The sequence below is a fragment of the Chinchilla lanigera genome, unplaced genomic scaffold (genome assembly GCF_000276665.1).
Source record: "Chinchilla lanigera isolate Chin_1 unplaced genomic scaffold, ChiLan1.0 scaffold00059, whole genome shotgun sequence".
Lineage (NCBI taxonomy): Eukaryota > Metazoa > Chordata > Mammalia > Rodentia > Chinchillidae > Chinchilla > Chinchilla lanigera.
In genome coordinates this window covers 5,356,052-5,380,343 of record NW_004955460.1, presented here as the reverse complement: position 1 = coordinate 5,380,343, position 24,292 = coordinate 5,356,052, and the positions used below count along the sequence as shown (strand labels likewise).

Below are 24,292 nucleotides of genomic sequence, written 5' to 3'. Positions count from 1 at the left end.
AAAGTCCACTTCCAGGTTTGTCTCTGCTGTGGCTTGTAAACAACCTATTTAGACAGCAGCTTGTACTGATTTATATCAAAAAGCCAGTGAACTGGCACCCTCTGGTGGCTTGCAGCCGTCTGCGTGCATTCTGGGGGCCTGAGTCCAGTTTGAAGCCACTAGATGGAGCTGTCAGCCGCTCTTAGTTCCCAGTTCTATTGTCCCTCTCCAGAATGGTTCTCAGCAATCGCTCTCTTGCAAGGGGCAGCTGAGCCCTCTTCGCTCACCCACAGCTTGCGCGGTCCCCCATGGCAGCCAGTGCGTACATCTGCTGTTCCCCTCCACCGCTGCATCTCTCCACTACGCCATCTTGCCACCGCCGACTGCAGCAAGTTTTAAACTACTATGTTATCATCGTAGATTATTGATGGAACCTGTTATTTTTCCCTTGAAAGATTTTTGGTCTACTTTTTTTCCTAAGACTTTCTTTAAGCTAATAATAATACCATGTTATAATACTTAAACTTACTGGCAATATAGTAGGAACTGAGTTACATGCAGCGTTTGTATTTCTTCTCTTTCAGGACTCCTAATTGTTCAGGATGCATCAGAGAGGGCAGCCCTCATACCTGCGGGTCTGTCAGATGGTCAGTTTTATTCCCCTCCTGAATCTGAAGCAGGTAAACATTGTGATTACCATTTGTGATTTTGTCCGTCCTTCAAAACCTGTATACATTCTCCCTGTCCCTCTCCCCTCTGTTTCTCAATACACTTAGCAACCATTTCATATACTGGGATATGAAGATACAGTAGGTAAACAAAGTAGATCATTCTTAAGTGCTTAAATTAAAATTTATTAAAGTAAAAGACACACTGCCATTAGTTCCTCTCAGAATGTTTCCCTTCACTTCCATTGCATTTGTCCTCTCATCATTCTTACCACTTTGTAAGGCACACGTCCTCCTTCATGCATGTCTTTAGTGTCTTTACAGTTGTGATCAAAATAAAGGCGAATGCCACTACTGAGTGCCATCCAGTGTAAAGTCAGGCTCATGAAAACATTGCAGTGTGTCTTTATGAACTTTATTGTGAGGTTTGCAGTGTGGACCTGCAGAGACCGAGGAAGAGAGAACAAGAACAGTCACCCAGCATCTCACATGGGCTCTGGTGGAGCTCAGGTTGGACCTCGGCTCTAGTGCGAGAGTCCCAATCACAGCTGCTGGGGTCTCACAGCCTTTGTCAGTATTTATGAAAATGCAGAACTGATCATGTCATTCCCCCAGCCAAAAGCCTCCTGTGGCATAAAGGACTCAGAAATAAATAGACCCTTTGCCTGGTGGAACGTGCCTCTGTGACCCCTTACCCAGTGGCTCACCTCCTCATGGCTGCCCTCTTGTGTTACTGGTTTTTCTGAAAATGCTGTGCCGCAAAGCCTTCAGCTGCTTTGCATTTGGCTGTTTCTGTTCTGAACATCACGTCTCCAGTACTGTGTTCCAGAGGCTTCTCCCCCACACCTTTCATGCTCACTCTTCCCTCTGGCTGTCTTGGTTAGGCCATGCTTGCATGGTCTTGGGTGTGGGAGACTGCCAAGCTGCACTCTCCTGAGAAACAAAGCCCCTTGCCTGGATCTTTCCCTGCCATTACTTCAACCCTGTTCACTGACATGTGCAGAGCTGGCTGTACTGAAACAGATGTTCCCTTAATTGGCTAAAAGAATGTGATCGAGTCTGGCTGAGAAGCCAGCCTGTCTCATTGCAACACGAGGGTGAGAATATGTCCATCCATCCTCCGTTCCCCCATGGGAACTTGAGCAAGAGCCTGTGAGATTCCAGGGCTAAGACATGAGGTAACATCTCAGTTGAGGCCATGGGACTCAGAATTATACCGTGCTGGCAGTACAGGTGCCAGCCTTGCATACGTCGAGCTATCTATTATATTGCTGATTGGAGAATCTCTGTGTGGTTTCTCCTTACAGCCAGTGCCTGCAAAGTTTCTCTTCCCTTGTATTCTGCTGAGACCCCCACCCACCTCCCTGATTGACACTAATAAAAGCCATGAGGTTTTGGACTCCTGGCCTTTTGTTCCACAGAGAGCATTCGTGACCCCAGTGTTCCTCAACTGCAAAACTTTCTCTTTATTTTGTATCCTGTGCCATATTGCCAAATGGGTTAGACTGACACCCTCTGCAGGGGGGTTTGATACTTGGGGACCTTTTCCACAGTGCTGGCATCTCATGCTGCCTGCATTGCCTTCAGCAGTGACTTGGTCTGTTTCTACCACTGGAGTGTCACCTTGGGTTAGAGACTATGTCACTATATTCTGATGATTAGACCTAAACATACACTGTCGTAAAACAGAATCCAGCCAGAAAGAGCCCGGTGAATAGTGGAAGGCACAACACTGTACAATATCAGTGTGCTAGAGGAGTTTGAAGAAGCTCATATCTTTTTTTTTAATTATTATTTTAAAGAGTAAAAGAAGGATAACATAGTAATAAGGGGGCTTATTGAATTATAGACAAAGTGGTAGGAAATTAGCAATGGTTGGTGTTTTACATATTGTTATCTACAACATAGTTTCTGAGGAAAACAAATAAACAAGTAATAGTGAGTTACAGACAAAAGTGGTAGGAGATTATCAATGGTTGTTGTACTCTACTTTGGTATCTTCAAAATGGTTTCTAAAGAAAATGAATAGAGCTATACATGAGTGACCAATTGAATAATCATTGGCTATTCTCAATGGTTGTTGTATGCAACACATAGTAATAAACATACATCCATTTACAAAATAGCATGGGAACAATACAGACATTACAGAGTTATGGACAGATTAGTAGGAAAATATCAATGGCTGCTGTAATACATGGTCATATCTTCAAAGTGGTTTCTCAGGAAGACAGAGATATGCAAGAAAGATCTAACAAGTCATTACAGCCTAAGAGTTGTGAAAAATAGCATATTACCTCCTCACCAGTGACTCCTTTCACTGAAGTGTGATGGCTGGAAGGAAGGCCAGGATCGAAAAGAAGGACCAACAGACTTGCACCTGTCTAGCAACAGGCTGTTTTCTGTTTCCTCTATAGTCATGATTACCTGGGGCTCCTCCATGGAGATGACAGTCTGGCCAGAGGGAGAAGGCAGAGTATGCCCCGGGTCCCCTCATTCCTGTTGTTCTAACTGGTAGGATGAGTCTGAGCTCTGGGGCCTCCGCTTCAGAGGGCAGAGCGATCTCCAGTGGTCACCTTTGCATTCAGGGCATGGCTCAGGAGCCTTCTTAGGGCAGTTCCTGTTGAGGTGGCCTGGCTTTTAACAGTGGTAGCAGATGAATGTAGTCATCAAGTTCTTCTTAGGACCCCAAGAATCAGACTTAGGGTACGTTCTCTTAGTGCTGCAGCAAAAGCAGCTGCTTTTTCTCAGTGTCTGTTTTCTCTCCTTGGCCTCCACCTTGTCACGGCTGTAAAATACTGAGGAAGCAGTTCATACTAACATCTCAAGTGAGCCATCTGGGCCGAAAGCCATTTTTTATAGCTTTTTCTCTCCAGCCTCCCAGCGCATTGGGACCCTGCAGCCACTTAGTGTCCTCTCCCCAATCGTCAGCACAGGCAGCAGACATCTCAATGCAGACCTCTCTGGAGCTCCACACCCTCCTCCACTGCAGCCTGTACTGTCAGGGGAACAATGGCTTCCAGGGGGTCTCCCCAGGTATTGTGCAAGGTCCTGCTGGTTTCCAGCTTCCAAATGGCTCTTGTGACCCTAGTCAACTAGACCTCTGAGTCTTCGGGTGTAGTCTGTATTCTCGTGTTCTCTGAGTCTTTGTTCAGCAGCTGTTCCTCTGCTGACTCTGGACCTTTCTGGTTCTCAACGGCAGGGGCAAGAGTGACCCGTTGGGTGGCATGTATTCCCAGGGGTTTCTCCATGTCAGGATGATTCACGCACATCCCCGGGCAGGCCTCTGCGGCTGGCGTGTGGCAGGCCAGTTGTGTCATTGCTTCTCTGTGCCATGATAGTTCTCAACCACGAGGCAGCGGTCAATATGAGAGCCGGCGTGTGCTGCTGCACAGCTTCCCGGGTGACGGCGGCCCGCCTCCAGGGCACCTGCATGGCTAGGGGCTGGCCCAAAGGCCAGCACTCCCTGGAAGCTCATATCTTGAACATTACTGTGGAACCTAAAATGTAAAACCACAGGCCACGTGGAGTACAGGTGTGGATTACCAGAAAATTTGTTTCTCAGACAGTAGAAATTAGGTGATATACTAACCTTTTTGCTCTTACTTCATTCAAATGTCATAGCACTCATTCTTTAAAAAGAAAGTTCATAATTTAGCTCATACTTTTTGACTTTTTCTTAGAAAAGTCAAAAAGTATTGTTTATTTATTTTCTATCAATAATACAAAAGTATTTTGTACAATAATACAAAAAGTATTGTTATTTATTTTCTATCAATAATACAGTTTCTTGGTAATAAATAGTATTCTTCATTAGAAGCTCAGGTCAGCAGCCTAATATAACATGAGGAATTTCACCCAGAGGAGCTTTCCCCATCAAGCTTTCTCCCTCCTGATCCCTTGGCTTCTGCCTGATGTTTGCCACCACCTAGTGGTCCTCTGAGGCATCTCCATCTCATTTGGTTGGGAGCTCAACAGAACCAGATACACTTTCCTAGTGTTCCACTGGGTGGCTGCTTTGCCTAAGACAAATGCAGATTAGTAGTAGTGGGCAGAAAAGGATTCTCAGAGGGACACTCTGTTATACTATGTTTACACATTTGAATGTTCAGTTTCAACAAGAATTAAAACTTGAAAATTATTGCTAGATTCATGTGTCTAGACCAGAGGACTCTCCTGTAGAGCATACATTTCTCATTATGCCAGCTAAATGCCAGTCTGTGGTAGGTGGAGTTGTAAGCTGCTGTTGGCCTGATCCAGCCCTGTCTGACCATGTGGACATGAGGACATCTGCCAGGCATAGCCTGCTTATCTCTGCTTGTTTCCCCAGTGTCATGTACAACTTGCGCACAGTGGATTTAAAACTACTGAAGGGTTACCTGGAAAGAGAGAATGGATTAAATAAATAAATAAAAATTTTGGCATTTTCCCCTCAGTGTTTGCCTCTGAGAAATTAAGAAATGAGCACATATTAGTAGGTGTACCATATGCCCTGTAAAGGCTGTAAAGATATTTGTTTGTAGGCTGAATCTGGTGCCCTGTAAACCTGTGTGTGAAATGGGCAGCAGGAGGAAGCACAGCCCTTCCAGATGACTGGAGTGACACTCTTGCGTGTGGTCAGAAAGCGAACGGGAACCCAGTGTGAGGCAAGGACGGGGCATTCCTGGCCTACCTCAGGGAGCGACTGGCTGACACTGAGGAAGAGCTAGACCATGTAATATCAGCTCTTGCAAGCAAGTCTGGATAAAGGCATTAGTGTCCCAGTTCAGTACCCCACCAGAGCGACTGTGCCTGCTAGTCTGCCTGTGCTGGGCTTATTTATTTCTGTTATTTATGGGATTATTGTTTGATGAGATGAGTAATTATGTGATCACCCTTTACAGACAATAGATTTAAGCACAGGTTTTTTCCCCCTTTTGTTTAAAATTTTGAGAATTAATCGCTGGTTACCAGAGTTAGTCAACTACAAGTATGTTTAAAATAACTCTCCATAGTTAATCTGCTTTCTATCTTTATAAATGTACATTTTTCTGGACATTTTGTGTTAATTTTTTTGTATTCAGCTTCTTTTGGTTAAAGGTTAATGTTTAGCACATATTAATAGCTTGTTCCGTTGTATATTTGGATACTTTTTCCACAGTATGAACACAGAGCTTTTGAATCTCTATGTTTGTGTTTGTTTGTGTCATATTTTCCTTTAGTTTTTAAATTGATTCTCTATAGTTTTTGGAATATATTTGTAACAGCTCCTTTGACATTTTTCCTTGGTAAATAGAGTATTTGGAGGCATTCAGAGGTGGTTTATTTTTTCACCCTTAGTATGATCACAGTTTTCTGATTCCATATATGTTTTAGGTTTTCTGTCAAGAAGTATTTTGTTGGAAAGTATATTATAGCAACTCTAATTTCTGATATCTTCTTAAGAGGTTGCTATTTGCTGGTTTAATACATCGCCTATGAAAGTATATTCCTCAACTAATATGGCTACTTCTCATTGTGTGTTACATTTTTTTTGTTCTTTAAGTCTTGCTTTTTAAACAAAATGTTTCCCAGAAGTCCCATGTGCTACAGAGCTTAGTGGTAGCCCAGTCCTGAACAGAGACCACACTCAAATCCCTGGGTTAAGATTTCTGTCCTTTGCCAAATGAATGTGTACCTGGGTTGGTTGACACATTTCAGGATTAGGTTATTTTTGAGTCTTCTGGAGCTTCTACTTTCTGCTGAGACCTTTCATATGATCTCTGTGTCTGCTTACAGCTCAGGATATTAGACTGGCTGGAACTCTCTTAGGTCTCTCGCTCGCTGCATGGGAGAATGGCTGCAGCCAGGCATTTGCTTGCTGTAGCTATGAATACCTTAGGCCAGCAGAGCACCTGCCCAAGAGTGTGGCTCTAGCTTCAAGCAGAAGGAGCTTCCTTCAGCTAGGACCTTTGTTGCTGGACCTCACGGTAGTCTTCTGCACTGAGCTGGGTGTTCAGTGGTGTGAAAGGAAGAGAAGCAACTTGGGCCGCAGTAGCCCTATTATTTCCTAAATTTAGACGTTTTTCTCAAACTTAAAGATGTGTCCAGTTATTATGTGCATTGGAATGCTTAGTTTTGTTTACTTTGCCAACTGGTAGAGGTGCTTCTCATGGAGAAGTTACATTGACCTGTTCACCACCTTGCTAGACCACAGCCAGAGGTCCTTTTAAACTACTTAGACAATATATATAGTTACGTTTTAGTTGAAGGTGTAGCTTTATTTAGCATTCCCAGGTAATCACAAGACACACTTCTTGGTGTTCATGCTTATGGCCCCACAGGTGTTCAGTGAGCCTAAAAAAGGAAGGGTTGGCCTGATCATCTTCCTTATACCCTTTCAAATAATATAAACAGCTAAACCACCCTGCATTTCCATTGTGTGGGGCAGTTCAGTGGCTGGGAAACTGAGCAGTCCAGCCATTCTACTTTTATCTATTTCTTTTACCCCCAGTTTCACTTCAGCTATGTCACATTTGTGAGATTAATATGTGGGGCACAGTCTTAAACTCTGACCAGTCTTCACGTGTCCCCAGTTGCTCGGGGCACTAACCCAGGTGGATGTTCTTAGCTGCATCAGGCAGGTGGAAACAGCAGCAGAGGTTGGCTGCTCCTTCAGGTGTGAACTGATCCATCCTCACTCCCCTCTTCTCTGTTTGCCTTTCGCTGATCTGAAAAATCATATTTGCTTTTATGAAAAGGCAGAAGGAGCAAAATTTAAAACTCCCCTATCCTTCAAAGTATTCATCAATACTGGAGTTCAAAATTTAGCTTTTTCCTTCTAGTATAATTTGATGTCTCTTTGTCTTTCCTGTCTATATTACTTATACCCTGCTTTTAAAACTGGAATTTAAAATTACTAAGTCATTGTATGTTCATTGCAAACATTTTGTAACATTCACAAAAATATGTAAAAGGCATGTGATTATTTTATGCTTTCTTGTTGCACATACATATTTGCTTTTTTAATTTTGTCAAATGTGATCTTCTATGCAAAGATTTTTTTTTTATTTGTTACATATTTACTTTGCTTTAGTGCAAATGTATTTTCCGTGCTGTTGTATACCATACATGATCATAATTTTACAGGGACGGTAAGATATTTCATGGAAATGTACTTATTTAGCCTTTCTTACATTCCCAGGTACTTACATTAATTTTATTTTCTAACTGTTACTGAGGAAAGTGTATCTAATAGATGAGAAGTAGTATTTTCTCGTGGATGGGTTGTAAGGGGAGATTTCTAGAGTGGTATGACTGTGGGGTGACTGGAAGTGTAGGGGTGATATGGGGCTTATGAGACCTGATGGAGAATGGCTGGTGGGTGGGCCCTGGCCACAGCCAGAGAGGGCGAACATCTGGCTCTGCTTTCCCTTTTGGGAGCCCTCACGGCCCTCAGTACAGTGATTAAATCTGTTGTACCAAAGGTCATCATCTGGACTTAAAAATACAAGCTTTGTGTCAGCAAAGAGGCAGAGGAAGAAAAAAAATAATCATTCATATTAATTGAGTATTTTCAGTAGTATGTAAGTGAAACCCATTTTGCCAAGTTAGTACAAATGATAATATGTTAAAAGTTTTCCTCCTACAAGAAATAAGTAACATATTAAGATTAACTTAAATCTATTGAGGTTTAAACAGATAGGCTTTCATTTAAAATGACACGTGTATATTATAATGCAGCAGCTTGTGACAACCATAGAATGAAACCCTCATTTCCCTTTTTCTTCCCACTGCACAGGATCTGAGGAAGAAGCTGAGGAAAAGCAGGACAATGAGAAAGCACTTTTAGACCTCTGACTTCTGCTTCATAAAAGTAAGTGAAAATGAACTTGTCAGTCATGTGGTTAGAAAAGGAGCGTTTTCTCTGAGCAGACGGACAGTGCGCTTCCAAGGACAAGTGTAAGGCCGTAGCCAGGTGTGTCCTAACGACAGATTCAATAGTCACATTCTTCAGTGGCGTCAAATTTCTTAAAAGTTTTTTCTACAGAAAAATAACAACAGGGTTTGAAAAATACCGAGTCCCAACTCAACACCAAATAAGGAAGAATACATTCTGTTAACTTAGTCAGGCTGCTGGTGGCCAGACACTGTTGCAGTGTGAGACGTTAAGCGGTTGCTGCTGTGCGACGTAGGGACTGCTGTTAGCTCCCTGTTCCGTGGAGGCGAGTGAGCGCATACGTAGCACAGGCGGATACGGGGAATCGGACTTAGCTCTGCCCAGTGTGGCACTGGGGGCACTGCAGGCTTCCCAGGTGCTCCCCATCGGTGTGGAGCTCCCGAGCTGTCCATCAGACGCTGTGAGGTAGAATGGTGTCAGATAACTCAGACCATCAAAGAAAATCATTGCAGTCTTACAAATACTAAGAAAATAAGCACCAAGACATCAGAGCAACAGCAACTCCGCTCAATTATTTCATCACAAACAAAAAAGGTAGTGGGTGGAATATGAGTCCTGGGAAAGCCGGGACGGAGGTCAGACAGCCAGGGGCATGGCTGATGAGCACAGTGTCCACATGGGTGACCCCAGCGTGCCTCAGCCCCTTCTTTGCACAGCAGCAGTGCAGACAGGAAGAAAGAGTGACACCTGGATAGTTGAATATTTTCTAAAATGCTTAAAAATAAAATCATATGTCCTTTGTGTGTCTGCTGTGTTATACATAAAAACAGAAGGCGGCATGACTTTGCCTCTCAACATTCTGTCTTCACTCTTTTTCTAAGTGGGAAGAGCCCTCACTGAAAGCCATCTGAGAGAAAAGATGGAGATGGGTCTCCTCGAAAGTTGGAGTGGTGACTTTGTGGAACAGCTAATAAAGGATTTATTTATGGTGATACCTCATGGACATTGTCCCACATGAACACCACTCAGTCGCCCACCTGTCTTAATGTTCCTCTGTCCAGTAAGACTGAGTCACCCCTGTTAAGGAATAATTGAAGGAAAGTCTTGTGCTATATCCGAATCAAAAGACTTCATAATATATTGAAATAACACTTTTGTAGTCAGTGAAATAGCTTTTTATTTCAGTTCACACAATGGAATTTTTTGGTTTCATGTCTCAGATTTCTTTTGTATTTCTTTTTTAACACCCTACATTTCCCTCGTATTTTTTAACTCATGCACATGTGCTCTTTGTACAATTAAAAAAATAAAATAAAATCCAACATATCAAAGTGACTGGCTGTGTTTTTCTTGTTGATGCTTGGCATTTGGTCTATGGTATTGAACTGTGAAGGTGGGTGGGTTAAGACATACAATATCTTCATACTTTTCTATTTCTATCATGAAATCTCTTTCTCTGAGATAGAATTTTAAAATATTCTACATACTCTTTTTTTATTTTAATAGCTTTATTGAGATATAATTCATAGACCATATAACTTAATGTACTATTCAATAGTATTTGGCCTTTTACACTATTAACTTTAAAAAATTTTGGTCCATATGTGTAGCAGAATTTGCTATCTGATCCATTTTAAAAGCACAGTTAAGTGATATTAATTACATTTACAGTATGGTACAGCCATTACTACCATGTTCAAAACTTTTTCATTATCCCAAATAAAACTCTAATCATTAAACAGTAACTTTCCATTCCCTTCCTGTAAGCCCTGGTATCCTTAGATCAACATACTCTTACTTGGAACCCACTATGGACTTTGAAATCATTGCAGTCTATACACCTGTTTAGCTAATGTGAGTTAAAATAAGTTGAATAACATTGAGAGGTATATTTTCATCAATGAACATTCATCTTACTACTCTCACAGGAGCAGCAGATCCATTAGTTTCCTAGCTCCCGTCATTATGTCATTCAAGTAAAACTTATTTCAGTTAATCGTGGTGCTGCTGGTGTGGACAGAACCTGAGCATTTGTACAGATCCCATCCCCAGCTATGCTTGTGCTGAAAGTGACCAGACCTCAGCACCAAGGCTAGGAAGATCGAGGAGGCTGGGGTCTGACCAGGGAGAGCTTTTTATAGTGTACTGGTTGAGCAAATTCTTCAGAGTCTAGGTCGGGGCTGAGGCCTGAGGGCCTCGGTGACTTCCTCTCAGAGACAGTTTCCTACCTTGGGAGTGGCATAGATGCACACCAAGCACACAGATGAGACCTAAGCTTGCGGTCAGGGCATCAGTTTAACTCCTGTAGGGAACTCCCCACACATGGGGGGTTGAAGCACTTAGGATGTGGCCTGTCCTCTTAGAATCCAGGGCAGGCTTAGAAATTGGCTTTCTGAGCACAGACAGAAGAGAAAGAAGTATACGATTGCAATGAAGTCACTCTATAAACACCTAAAGTGGTTATCTCTGTGCTCCTTGTGCCTCCGCCAGTGCTAGACAGCTTGAACCCAGGGTCCTGGTCTCCCACTCTGCACCAGGCGTGGGCAGCATGGTGTGGGAAATTAGCTTCATATGCTTAGATTGGTGAAAAAGCCTCATCTGACTGACCCCTGTCATGCATTTACCTGATGTTACTGTCCTCTATTAAGCTTTGTTCAAATTGACTCTAATTATTTTGTGTCTGTAGAGGAATGTCAGGCTGTTCAGTATATGACTTGCAGTTACCCATTAGAACTGTGGGCTTCTGTATCTGGGCTTCTAGAGCACATCAGTGTTGGCCATCTGTATGTCCACCTGTCCTAATGGGTACGAGTCATGTGCCACTCGCCCTATACTGAGAAGATTAAAATAAAAGGTACCAAATATCTATAAATCCAATACTTCGGAAATGGACAGGCTCTTGCTGGAATGTTCTGGATAATCTTGGCCTGAAGACTGCTCCTTCCTCCAGCACAGGGTCAGTTCAGTGACAGAAGGACCAATGTCTACGTAGTCCTGGCAACCAGGCTCCCAACGCCTACAGCAGCTAATGCATTTCCTGTGTCCCGTGTAGGGTGCCCAGCTACTCACACTGCAGAGAGCAAGGTTGATGGCAGTCACCAGTGTGAAGATATTTTCTTTGTATTCATTAGCTGTGACATTTTGAAAGTGAGCCAGGTTCACTGTGGTTTAACTGCCCTCGGTTTCCCTTCCAACACCCTCACCACTCCTTGTGCTGCCCCAACCAGTTGGGGCCGGTTTGACTTTGAGCCTCTTCCAAGAATCAACCGCATTTGACAGAGCACGGAAACAACAAGCCTGAGAAAGCGAAGCCCCACCAGCCACACCAGCACTGGCTGTCACCCATTGTGTGCCTGCCTACCCAGGCCTCTGCTCTGTGCTGCTGAAGCTCAGGGCAGCCCAGATGGATGGGGAAGGAAGGTGCTGAGAGGTGTGAACCCCAGGGGACGCTGCCTGGGGCCCGCTGTGACCTCAGCTCCACTAAGCTGTGGGTGATGTGACCATTTCCTGTCTGGTGCTGTGCATTTGCCATGCAGAAGCAGCTCCACTCTGCACAGAGGGCAAGGATTGGTCTAAGGAGGTCTGATCCAAACAAGAGAACCAAGGAGTGGATCTTGATTACATGTGTTTCTTTCTCTATATAGTAGGAAGATACTAGAAATAAGTCAAGGATCTGTTACAGGGAACTGATGAAATACCATATTTTTTATTCGGTGTAATACTTTGTGGCTGTTTAAATGTGCTGACAAGTAAGAGCTCTAGGATTTATAAATGAGGGAATGCAAAATAATGGATGGTGCATACTTTGTGCAAGAAAGTGAAATGGGGATGTATAAATATATATCTACATCCATATTTACAGAATTTAAAATATTTTCATTTTTTTAACCATGTGAATGTGTCATCTAACAGTTCAAGCTCATGTTGTATGTATTACAATACCATGTCTTGATTATTTTCCATTTTAAAGTGTTTTTTTGAGATGCATACTGATTTTGTGGTATCCTTTATTGTACTATTCTCTCTTTGGACATTTGAGTGAATTTGTGTCTGTCCTATGGGGTGCTACAGTGAATGAACATCTTCACATGGACATTTTAGAACATACACTCTGTTTCCAGAGGGAGCTGATGGCTTACACCCGGAGAGCCCTGACCATGTGAATTGTGTCTCATGCCTGTGCAGTGTATCCTGTGTGTGATGGCTCCTGGCGACTTGACAATCTGAGACAGCTGTGCTGGAGGTCAGGAGATTTTTCAGTCGTGCGCTGGCCTGTGATAACGTCCATGCCTGTGTGACTGTCTGGTTTCTCAGAAGGAGACTATGAGCCCCTGGTTGGGTGGATTGAGCAGCGCTTGTTAAGGTAGATCAGCCTGGAATCACGTGGACTCTGGAACTTACTCCTTATTTACAGTTATCCATATTTAATAGTGTGGCTCACTTGTATACTATTGGTCATATTCACTATTAGGACTTACTCTGTGTTTAATACTAGGCATTCTTAACACTGGAGATTTTTGTATGTTTAACATTGGGCCTCTGAGACCTAGTTATCTTAGTAAAATGAACAGAACTGTACTGTGTCATACTAGAGCACAGACTGATTTGTGGAATTCCTGATGCTCACTATGTGGTAGGTACTGGCTATTAGACACACAAAACAAAGCAAAGACGTAGCCTAACAGATCATGATGGGAACTGCGCATTCTGTTATATAAGCTTTCCTGGTATTTCAAAATCTTCAGTTTCTAGCCTTTTGGTTGAATTATAAGATGCTGTAACATCTCTGTGATGCGTTATTACTGAGCTGCTAATTGGCAGTTCCTTAGGTAATTGATTATAATGAGGAAAATCAACTATTTCCAGTATGGCCTGTTTAGTAGACAAAAAGACTTAACAAATGAAGCCTGTAAGGAAAAGAACTGTGCTACAAAGAATCTATAATGAGGTAATTTATAAATATTGCCTGGAAAGTTGCATTTTTTTTTTCTTAATGGTTGTGAACATACTGCATGTCCTTGATGAATCTGCTTCTAGTTGAGGTGTGTGTGGGACACTCTACTCTGTAAGACCTTGGAGAGATACGTATCTTCAGGTGGAATTGTGTGAATCTTTGCCGTGCTTTCCCACTGAACATATGCCTGCAGCTGGCTGTTGTGGTTTTCATTTTATCCGAACATGTTATGGATTTGAGTCATAGAGATCCAGTGGAGAATGGGAGGTCAGTATGTAGAAGTCTTCCCTGTGGCAAATTGGCCTACAACCTTGGCATTGTAAGAACAATGCAGCAGTCAAGAGAAGAAATATAGGCAGTTCAGAAGGGCTTTTGCTTTCTCTTTCTCTTTACCAGCTCTGAGCCTAAAAGGAAGGAGAGTAACATGTCCAGAAGAGTAACGTGTTTCCACTTCAGGATCAAGTAATGTTTAAGGCAAGAGCAGAGCTCCTGAAACCAGGCTTCTTGGGTTCAAATCCCAGCACTGTTGCTAAATAGCTATGCAGCCATAAGGAAATTCCTTAGACCTCTCTGCCTCAGTTCACCAGAACAAACAATTGTACATATCTCATAGGCTGCCTATGAGAATTCCATGGGATAACGCATAGTGAATCCAGAAACCAAAACAGTTCTACACAAGTGATTGCTGTTAGTACTTTAGCAGGGTGTCAGTCACTGAGTTTGTAACTACTTAGGAATGTGAAATTTTAATTTCCGCTCTTTGGTTTAAAGATTAATAATCTCAACCAATGTGGGAATAAAATGTAGATAATCTGTATGTCTTTCAAAAAACATAGGCAAAAGGATCTTCAGCTTTTTAAATCACAGAGAAATGGAGTATTTGAGGAGACAGACATGCTCACACTGATTTAAACACTGCCCATTTTATGTATGCACTGTATCAGACACGATTCCAAGAATATGAACAAATTTCACATGTCAATTTTAAAAAGGGAGAACTGATGGTATAGCTATGCAGTGTGACTCCTGGCCCCATGTCCTCCCCCTCACCAGGTGGCTTCCCTGCATGAGGCTACTGTGCTGTGGAGAAGTCCTGGACCAGGAAGGATGCATAACACAAGTTCTGCTTCTGAAGTGCCCCTGATTGTAGCCAATGTCCCATGGAGGAGCTGGATGTCAAGCGTACTGTCTGCACCGGAGAGCATCGTGAAAGGCCCCACTGTGCCTGAGGGTCACTGTTCATTGCTGCTGTCCATAAATGAGCAGTTGTGCAACAAGGACACTCACAATGGAAGGCAGAATTTCTCTTCTATTTATAACACGGAGAGCAGTCATCAAGGGAGAAAGACAGTGGGGAAATTAGTGACAAACTAGTGGCCTAGAGTTCCTTTGAGGAGATGCGCTCACAAATTTGTACAGACCCTGCGTCATTAGAGGATGCCACAGGCAAGGGTGCAATGCATGCTGTTTGTTTGTTTTCCCCAATTAAAAATGTCTGAAAGGAAGATACTCGCTATTAGGTAGATTATGTGTGCACACCCACGTGGCCACAAAGCTTGAGTTCACAGAGACTTGGAGTTAAATTTATAGTGACCTTAGTAGGTAACTTTTTCCCATCTGTAAACTGTGGACCATAACTGTACCCACCTCAGAGGACTCTTGCAGGATCATGGGTTGCCTTGTACAACAGAGCTCAGTCGCTATTCCATCCCACCCATCCTCTGTACAGAAGTAAAAAGAGAGCATTCTTGGTGCTTTTGCGTATGTGTCCGTATTCACTGTATCTCTGTGTGGAACACATACCAATGCTGTTAAGGACATGTCTGTACCAAGCATGATGAACTCATCTGATCTTCCCGACTCCAGGAGTCAGGGCATACTAACTTCATCTCACAGGAAGAAATTAGGGCACAGAGATTTCAAGTATCTGATGTCACCTGGACACTAAATTTCAGACCCAGTATCAAAGCCTACGTCCTCTGGGTCCAGGGTCCATTTGATGAAGTCTTCCATCACACTGAACCTACAGAATTAATGCAGATCTCAAGAGGACATTGTGAGAATCAGGAAACTGATTGATGCTATGGAATGCTGCTGTACAGCTGAGCACACATAATACCATTAACATTAGACATTTTCTTATTGCCATGGAGGGTCTCTTACAAACTGTATCTGAAATGTGTTGACCTTTAAAAGACCAACATGGGCATCTTCAACTGGCTGCTGCTCCTTGGAGCCACTGTAGCGATAAAATGTGGTCTTGCTCATTTGTCCTGCTGTTTCTTACATCGAATTGTCAATTCCATTTCATCAAATTAAACTACACATTGCCCAAAGAAGACTTTGGATACTTCTTATTTATTGTGTCTACAGTAAATACAGCAGAGTACAGTAGCACAGAGGCTGTGTCAGGATGGATAGAGTGGAGACTTCCAGGGGGATGACCCAGTCCACAGACACTGAGGTCCTGACCAGAAAGCAGCAGGCTGTGCACATCAAGGCTGTGAGACCCTGGCTGGCTGGAGTGGGTGTGGGGATCATAGAATGGGGCTCAGGGTGCCATGGGCTGTGCCTTGTGACAGAGGAAGCTACACAGTTTTCCCACTGGTTGGAAAACTACGCGATAATGACAACAGTGCATGCATGGCCTTCAGGAGCTGAGCCCATCAAGCTTGGTGTGGTGACAGGAAACGGTGGAGACGCCATGGCCCTGCGTGGCTCCATCTGTCAGGTGCTCTTCCCATCGCAGCAGACAGGGTATCTTCCGCACAGACAGTAGGTGATGAGGGCCCCATGGAGGGTACCCTTGAGCAGCAGCAGGAGGTAGGTGTAGTAGGCAGAGGTGCTGGTCAGCTGCAGGTTCAGCAAACCTAAGAAAAGTCAGGTCATGAGTTTCAGCTACACATGTGACAGTGCAGGATACCATGGTCGGTGTCATGGGTGTTGGTTTCTGATGACCTGCACTGAAGTGACACCACCCCTCACTCCCAAACCCAAAGGTCAGCTCTCACCACTTTGCCCAGGACCACCAAGTGTAAGATTCAGTTGCAACTCAGCTGGAACAACATAACCTAAATGCACTTAGAAAATTTTTTAATACTAAAATGTTAAGGCTTCAGTTGTAATGGAGGTCAATTTGTGAAAACTAGGTTGGAGGATTTTTTTCAGCCCTGATGTATCTCTAAGCAGTAATTCGAGATACATTCATTAAGCACTAATGAACTGTTAGTTCATACTAATAGTACTAGTACTATTACTAGTACTGTACTATTTGGCATTTAGAAATAGTATACTGAGAGCTTTGATGTAAATATTTGTCTTATTTAATCTATATAACCACCCATGGGAGAAACAAATTGTTTTTATTCCTATATTGCAGAGGGACTGAGGGTACAATAAGGAGTAATTTGTCTAATATCATGCACTTAATAACTCACAGCCCTAAAATTTAACCCAGCAATGTGACACTGAAGATCTCCTTCTTACCTGTTCTGTGATTCTAGAACTCTAAAGCACCATAGAAACACAAAACGGCAAAAGCAGTAAGCCTAAGTGAAAGTTGAATTGGTGACTTAGAAATGTAAACCTTTACACATTGGGCATGCATTGAGATCTGCAGCAAGGTGCAGTCCATGGGAATTCAGTGATGTTCCCAGCAGGATGGGTGGGAGGTTGTAGGAGAGGGCACTATAGAAAATGTGAAAAAGGGGGGTCATCCAAACTCTTCAAGATGTTCAGTGTTTGTGGCTCATTCCCTTGTCTTTTCTGCAAGGTTCACATTGGGGCTTTGATATTACTGGGTAATAGCAGCTGATAACCTTCAAAGTTTTACAAGAAATATGTGATGTCTGCAGTCAAAGATAGTGACAGTGGAGCCGCAGTGGCAGCTTGAGTAACAAGGCCAAGTCTCCCTGGGGAAATTTTCACTTTACATCATGCATCTTCCTAGAGTCCGAACTCCAATCATTAGCCTTTGGTATAGAAAGGGTTCTCAGTAAATGTATTTCTAAGTCCTTCCCCTTTGTCAGGTGACAGTAAATTGCCTTCCCCACTGCCTGGTACGGCAGCTGAGGTCTGGAGCTCTTTGGACACTAGAATCAGAGGAAAAGTTAGCAGGCACAAGCCAGTACTTCAAGTTACATTCTTTTGGCATATGTAAGATGGAAGGGCTAGAAAGTTGGATTTATCCTGAGGTTGCTTAGTGGATATCCTCTGCTAGATGTTTCTTATCCAGGCCCTTGTTTCTTCAGTAGCTGAGCATTTGATGTAATTCTAAGAAATGATGTCCTTCCCCCATGTTCCTGCAGCTCACTATTAAGAGGCCTGGGCTGTACCCAGTCTGTGGTGCTCAGAAGTCTGTGCACTTCACACCCTACCATATGTCCATCCTGTTTCGGAGGCTCAGCCTTGGAGTTTCTTGCTGTCTGATCCATCATAGAGGAAGCATAAAGGAGAAGTAAGAAAGGATATGAACTCTTCACTTGAGGGCCTGAGTTGAAACTTCAAATCTAGCCATGTGGCGTGTGAAGGAATGTAGTTTTAGCTCATTATCCTCCTCTGTAACATGGGGTGGAAAGTATGGTATGATGAGATAGGAACATTATGAGCATTAACCAAGGAAGTCTGTAGAGAGGACGGCCCAAGTTCTTATGTCTAAAAATACTTTGTGAGTGCCAAGTCACATTACTAGCAGCTAGCAACTTTTAAAAACCTAGAATTAACTTGATATCGTTTCCCAGTCATTAGAAGCAATAGACACATGAATGAAGTCGTTTTGTTAAAATAGTTCAGTTGAAGTAGTTTTGTTGAAATTGTTCAGTGTGTCATTGTTTCTTGTACTTGAAGTCATATCATGCCCAAATTAGTAATTTACAGGGTAAATATGATGCCTATGAAACGATACATGAATGTAAAATGTCATTCAATGGTTTTTTTTTTTTTGTCTTTTTGAGACAGGGTCTCACTAGGCAGTTCAGGCTGGCCTTCAGCTCACTATATAGCCCAGGCTGGTCTCGAACTCCCAACGATCCTCCTGCCTCAGCCTCCCAAGTGCTGGGATTACAGGTGTGCACCACCATACCCGGCTCACAATATATTTTAAAACATTTAGCCATTGTGATTTTTTTCACTGAGGTATGGCAGTTCAAGTTAAGATGATTAAGAGGAAAAAAACAGCTGAAGCATAGCATAAAGGAGAGTAGACAATAAAACTTACCATTTTCATCTTTCACACAAGCTTCAGGTTCAGTAGTACTGATAACTAGAAGATAGGAGGACAGGTACTTTTCAATTACTGCTGCCTATTATTTGGCACTGTGTGTGTGTGTGTGTGTGTGTGTGTGTGTATAAAATCTGACAAAATACAGGAAAGACACTCATTAATAGACTAATACCAGTCGAATGCACATTTCTGGGCCAGGCACTGTGTTACACCTTTTAGATCATCCTGTTTAATTCCGTAGCAACACTTAAGAGTTGTGTTCTGGATGGCTGCATGTTTTTGAGGAGAAAAAAAGGGTAAGGTAAATCATACCCATGGAATTTCAAATCCAGTGTTCAAAGGATAATGTGAGTGATTAAAAGAGAGAACATAACTCCACCACTGTAGACTGAAAATCTCCAGGTATTTTTATTGTTTGCAACCAGTGACCACTTTTTATTATAGCAGCTGAGTATTTTAGTGCAGTGCCATTTTTCAGGAAGTGGATAAGCCACGTCATGCATTAGGCTCACTTAATAAAACTGGAGGTGAGAGTTGTATTTATGTACAGTTAAAGACAAAGCTAGAATAACTGATGTCATTCTTTTCCCCTGGGAAGTAGAAACAATAGACACAGGAATGAATGAAGTCCCTTGGTTGAAATAGTGTGGAACATATCACTGTATCCTCTCATTTGCATTAGTTTTGTACCAAGATTACTGGTACGAATTAACAATTTACTGTGTTAATATGATGCCAAGGAAAATATGCATTAATTTAAAATATCCCTCAGACTGCTGTGGAACATCCAGTCATTCTGTTTTTTTCTACTTTAACTCAGGGAAGTTCAAAAGTTAAGATGGCCAAGAAGATATAAAAAGGTGTAGCAAGAAATAAAGCTAAGTGTACTGAACTTACCAGTTTTGTCTTTCACATCAGGCTTTCTAGGAGTAACAATGGTGACTAAAAGAAATCAGACCAAATAGGGTCAATTATTCATGCCACTATTTAATAAATTATATATATATATAGTGTGTATGTGTGATTGAAAAATATATATATGACTACTATGTAAGTATATGAGATGTGATTGAAAAATATGAGGAATGTTGAAAATTTTCAAAAATTTACAATGAAAGACACATTGCCATTATTAATCTCCCTCAAAATATCTTGCTTTGAATCCATTTGTCCCATCATTCTTGCTACATTATGAGCCAGTTCTGGAAGTCTTTCAGTTCTTTACAAGGAGTGATCCAAAGATACAGTGAATGTTTAAATTAAAATAATTATTACATTAAAGGCATTGCTATTAATCCCTCTCAAACAGTTCCCTCTTTCTTTGAACACACTTACCTCGTCATTCTTTCCACTTTCTGAAGCAGTTCTGGAAGCCCTCTTTCATGAATGCCTATTGTAGCACTGTCATAACTGCCTTGCTGTCCTGAATCTATTCAAAATGTTTCCCTTTCATGGTCATTTTGACCTTGGGGAAAAACCAGAAGTCACATGTTTCAGATCCAGTGAATTAGGTGGATGAAGACACACCGTCATGTTTTTAGGAACTTGCCTTTTTGTGATGGCACTCAAAAGTACCATTCATAGTTTCTTTTAATCATACCTGGCAAAGACACTCACAAGAGAACTTTCAGAACGATGTGTAACAACAACACATATACGTACATATATAAAATCTGTCAACAAAAGTCCAGAGAAACAGTCATTAAAAATGTCATCTCTGCTATTCCAGAACTAATTGGTCTCACTCTGTGTAATTCTGTAGATACGCTACATATTGCACTGCTAGACAGGAAGACGTTGAAGTTCTCAGATTAATTTTAACCCCCTTCAAAATCACTTGATTCATTTGCCATCCCATGTGTGATTTTTAGTTTTTATCAAAAACAAAGCAGAACAAATACAGGAAGCGGCATTAGAAATTTGTATGGGGTTACATTAACGGAAGTGCGTTCTTTAGCTTTGTTGTCAAGAGAAGCCCACAAAAGACAAAACTTTTTTTGGGGCGGGTACCGGGAATCCAATTCAGGACCTTGTGTTTGCCAGGCACGCGCTTATGCCACTGAGCTATATCCCCGGCCCAAGACAAAGCTTTTAAACTAGAACCTGTCTCTTACATAATATTATTACCATGAAACTTAGTATTCTTTTCAGTTTTCTCTGTAGCTAGAAAAATCATTATGAGCTGGGCATGGAGGCACACGCCTGTAATCCCAGTACTGAGGCTGAGGGAGGAGGATCACTGAGTTTGAGGCCAGCCTGGGCTACAAAGTGAGCTCAAGGCTGCCTGAAATGCATAGCGATACCCTGTCTCAAAACTAAAAAAAAAAAAAAAAAAAAAGATAAAACAAAAGTCATTACAAGAGAAGAGGAGTAAGCACATTCTTTATGTTAAACTTGTACTTTCATATTGCTTCCTTTCTGTTTCTTTGGGATTTTTTTTGGACATGAGCCTGAATCTTTGTTTTTGATTTTAATTTTGTTTTAGTACATGTTTGCCAGTAAATACAAGAAAAAATGTTAAACATCTCTGGTCGTTAGAGAAATGCAAATTAAAATACTAAGATTCCAGAAAAGAATGGCAATCATTAAGAAATCGAACAATAGGAAATGCTGGTGAGGCTGTGGGGAAAGGGAATCCCACATTGTCGGTGGCAGTGTAAACTAGTACAACCATTATGGAAATCAGTATGAAGATTCCTCAAAAAACTAAAATTAGACATTCCATTTGACCTAACTGTTCCCCTTCTAAGTAACTTCCTGAGTTAAAGACATATTATAGTGCATATCCGTGTTTACAGCAGCACCCCTATTAGCTAAAATCTTAGAAGTTAACTATACGTCAGTAATTTATTCTTGAGTGAGTAGGGTAAGATTATTCTCCCTTCACTGTAGCAGATCTGCCCTGGGACACTAACTCCTCCTAGACTGTTCACATTCCCACTCAGACCTGGCAAAGACTGGTAGTACAGTAAATGTTTGTGCTTCTGCCTGTACTAAGGGCAAGAAGCATATGCCTCATGGGGAAGGAAAGTTTCATACACATTAGCCTCACCCAAGCCTAACTTATGAAATTTTGTCTTAACAATGATAAAATAAAATCAGAAAATTTCAACACCACCATAAAATTGCAGCAGTCATTATTCTATATTCTGTTGAGCTGGGTTTGCACTCTAATGGACACCATTTTGTTTAAAAAAAAAACAAAACAGTGTTTACAGATGAAATTTTATGTACAGCAAGATTGAGTGCATGTGCTTGTCGAGGCACAAAAGTGTTCTTATTTCTAAATCAACTAGTCATCCAAAATGAAGAACTCCATGTCTCTGTTTACCAAGTCGTACACTGGTAGGTCCTTTCATATATGTTGTATCATATAATCCACATGACAGTTATTAAAAGCTTCAGTGATCTTAATATTCTAGATATTGAAACTGAAGCTGCGAGAGCTTATGTAAAATTTTCAGTTTGCTTTCTCCACAGCCTCTGCCATTTTCTTTCTGTGAGTAAAATGGTGGGACATTTATGCTACCTACCATTACATGTAATAAGATTTTTTGTGTGTGTGCCAGGAATCAAACTCACGACCTCACACTTGCCAGGCAGGCACTGTGCCACTGAGCTACATCCCTGGCTAGATTTAAGAAAGATTTGCACTTGTGTTTCGTAGTTATTGATAGAAAAAGTGGCATATTCCTTTTCAGATAAACTTTCTGTTGTATTGGCATACACGTACCTTCGTTTACTGGAGGAAAGAGAATCTCCTGATCAGCTCTTCCTTGATTTTTCTCATGTTTGACGATACATTTGTGTTGTTTGTCCATTGAAGCCCCAGTCACTGTTAGCCAGCTAAGCTTCATGTAAGTGTCTTTCGTCTTCATGGTGTCCCCCTGCTGGGATCTGAGAATTGAATTCCCATCCTTTTCTTTCCAATATACCGTAATAACATCCGGGAAAAATTTCTCCAGAAGACAAAGATATGTCCCAGCCTTATGGAGATTTATTTCAGCAATTGAAGGAAGAAAAATTGTGGGCTTAGGGGAAGTGTCTCCATCAGAACTTTCATCTGTGGGGAGAATGGAACATCAGTAAGGAGAATTATTAGATAAATGTAAATACTGAATGATTTGGAAACAGCAATAGGGAGACAGGGTAGCACTGATGGTGTGCCTACTGTGACCTTTCATCCCAATAGATTGCAAGGTTGCCGTTATTGTCCTTACTTTATAGGTGTGCAAAGAGGTTCGAGGGATTAAGTACCCTGCAAAAAAGTCACCACTGTGAAGGGACAGAGTCTGAAGCAAACCTGGCCTTTGTCCTTTCTCCACATACTAAGATGTAGGATATTTAACTGTTCATCGCCAAGGCTTCCAACATTCGTCAACCCTTTTAAATGTTTACATTTACTTCATTTTCTCATATGTTTTCCTGGTGGATGTCAGGATACAGGAGGAGACCAGGTCATCTGGGTGATCCCTCTATGGATGAAGATTCCTTGTAAAGAACTCCTCTTTCCCATCCTTTATCATATGACCAAGTAACTCACACCCTTCTGCTCGGCAGTTCTATTCAATCCACTCTTCACTTAGCTGATTCTAGGATGTATCCTATTTGTCTAACTTTCATACGAATAAATGTCAAAAGGTAGGGGTTTGTTTTTGTCCATAATAATACACTGTCATTTGTTTTAATGAAAATCTGCTTCTACATATACTAATAATCTACCAGGTTGATCTCTGAGCTCCTACTGTAGATCCCATATCAAGTTCTGAAGTTCTAGTTAATCTCTATTTTTATACAAAATCTCACCTTTACGTCTGAACTACCATAAGGTTTTTGGAACAGGCAATATTTAAACTGCACTTCAATGTATTCATAACATCCTGCCTTTAGAAGCAAAGTAGAGATATTTCCACAATTTGAATTAAAAATTTATTTTTAATTTTTAGTAATGCTCCTCAGGTAGTCTTACCATTAATGTACATCTCTAAATTCTGTTTTGCTTTAGAAAATGCTCACTGAAACCACACTTTATTTTAGAATTTCATTTATTTGAAGTTGAAGCATTACTAACTCTATACCAGAAATGCATTTTTCATACTTGTCTTAAAACAAATTGAGCACCTTAGGGAGAGGATGTATCCAGAGCATATTTGGACCATCCCCAAATTAGTATCTACGCCATGGCTATGCTGTATTTTGGAATTTCTTTTATTCTCGATGTTAAAAGTTTGGTTCCAGAGTTGTTGCAGACACAGCATCAAACTATAACACAAAGCCTCATCTTGTTTAAAAACACGCATGTATCTGCATTATAACAGAGTATGTATTTTTAATCTAAAGATTTATTATAAATGTTGAAAGGCTTTCTAATGTGATTTGCAACTGATGTGCAAATGCTTTGCCAATATTTTTTTCATACTAATTTGAAGTTATTGTACCAATTCATGGATACATTTTTGAGAAAAGAGTTGAGTTTCTCATTTGAGAAGAAAAGACAAAAGTTTTTGAGGCTCTCTGCCTATTTCAGCAAAGTTCCTGTTGTTGTTTTTTTTTTGTTGTTTTTTTTTTTACAGAATACGTAAGTATATATTGTGAATATTTCTGAGTATGTA

At 41.4% G+C, this 24,292-nt stretch overlaps 1 protein-coding gene and 1 long non-coding RNA gene across 5 annotated transcripts in view; one reads left to right on the top strand and one right to left on the bottom strand.

The window, feature by feature from the left end:
• Positions 1-15,798, top strand: part of Stard3nl (STARD3 N-terminal like) — a 58,785-nt gene extending 42,987 nt beyond the window's left edge. For 2 of the 4 annotated variants that reach the window (XM_005397743.2, XM_013521178.1), the window contains 3 exons: positions 564-659; positions 8,407-8,481; positions 9,387-9,840. In XM_005397743.2, coding sequence (XP_005397800.1) covers positions 564-659; positions 8,407-8,465 — 155 coding nt within the window. In that variant the 3' untranslated portion in view covers positions 8,466-8,481; positions 9,387-9,840. Of the gene's footprint in view, positions 1-563; positions 660-8,406; positions 8,482-9,386; positions 9,841-12,626 lie in introns of those variants that run through there. The other 2 variants (XR_263032.2, XM_005397744.2) reach the window with 2 other exon arrangements.
• Positions 15,799-18,676: 2,878 nt separating this feature from the next.
• On the bottom strand, positions 18,677-20,876 carry LOC102023984. Its single transcript, XR_263031.2, has 3 exons — positions 20,016-20,876; positions 19,578-19,622; positions 18,677-18,719 (listed from the first exon to the last, which is right to left on the bottom strand). It is a non-coding gene; the product is annotated as an uncharacterized LOC102023984 (long non-coding RNA).
• Between the last annotated feature and the right edge of the window lie 3,416 nt (positions 20,877-24,292).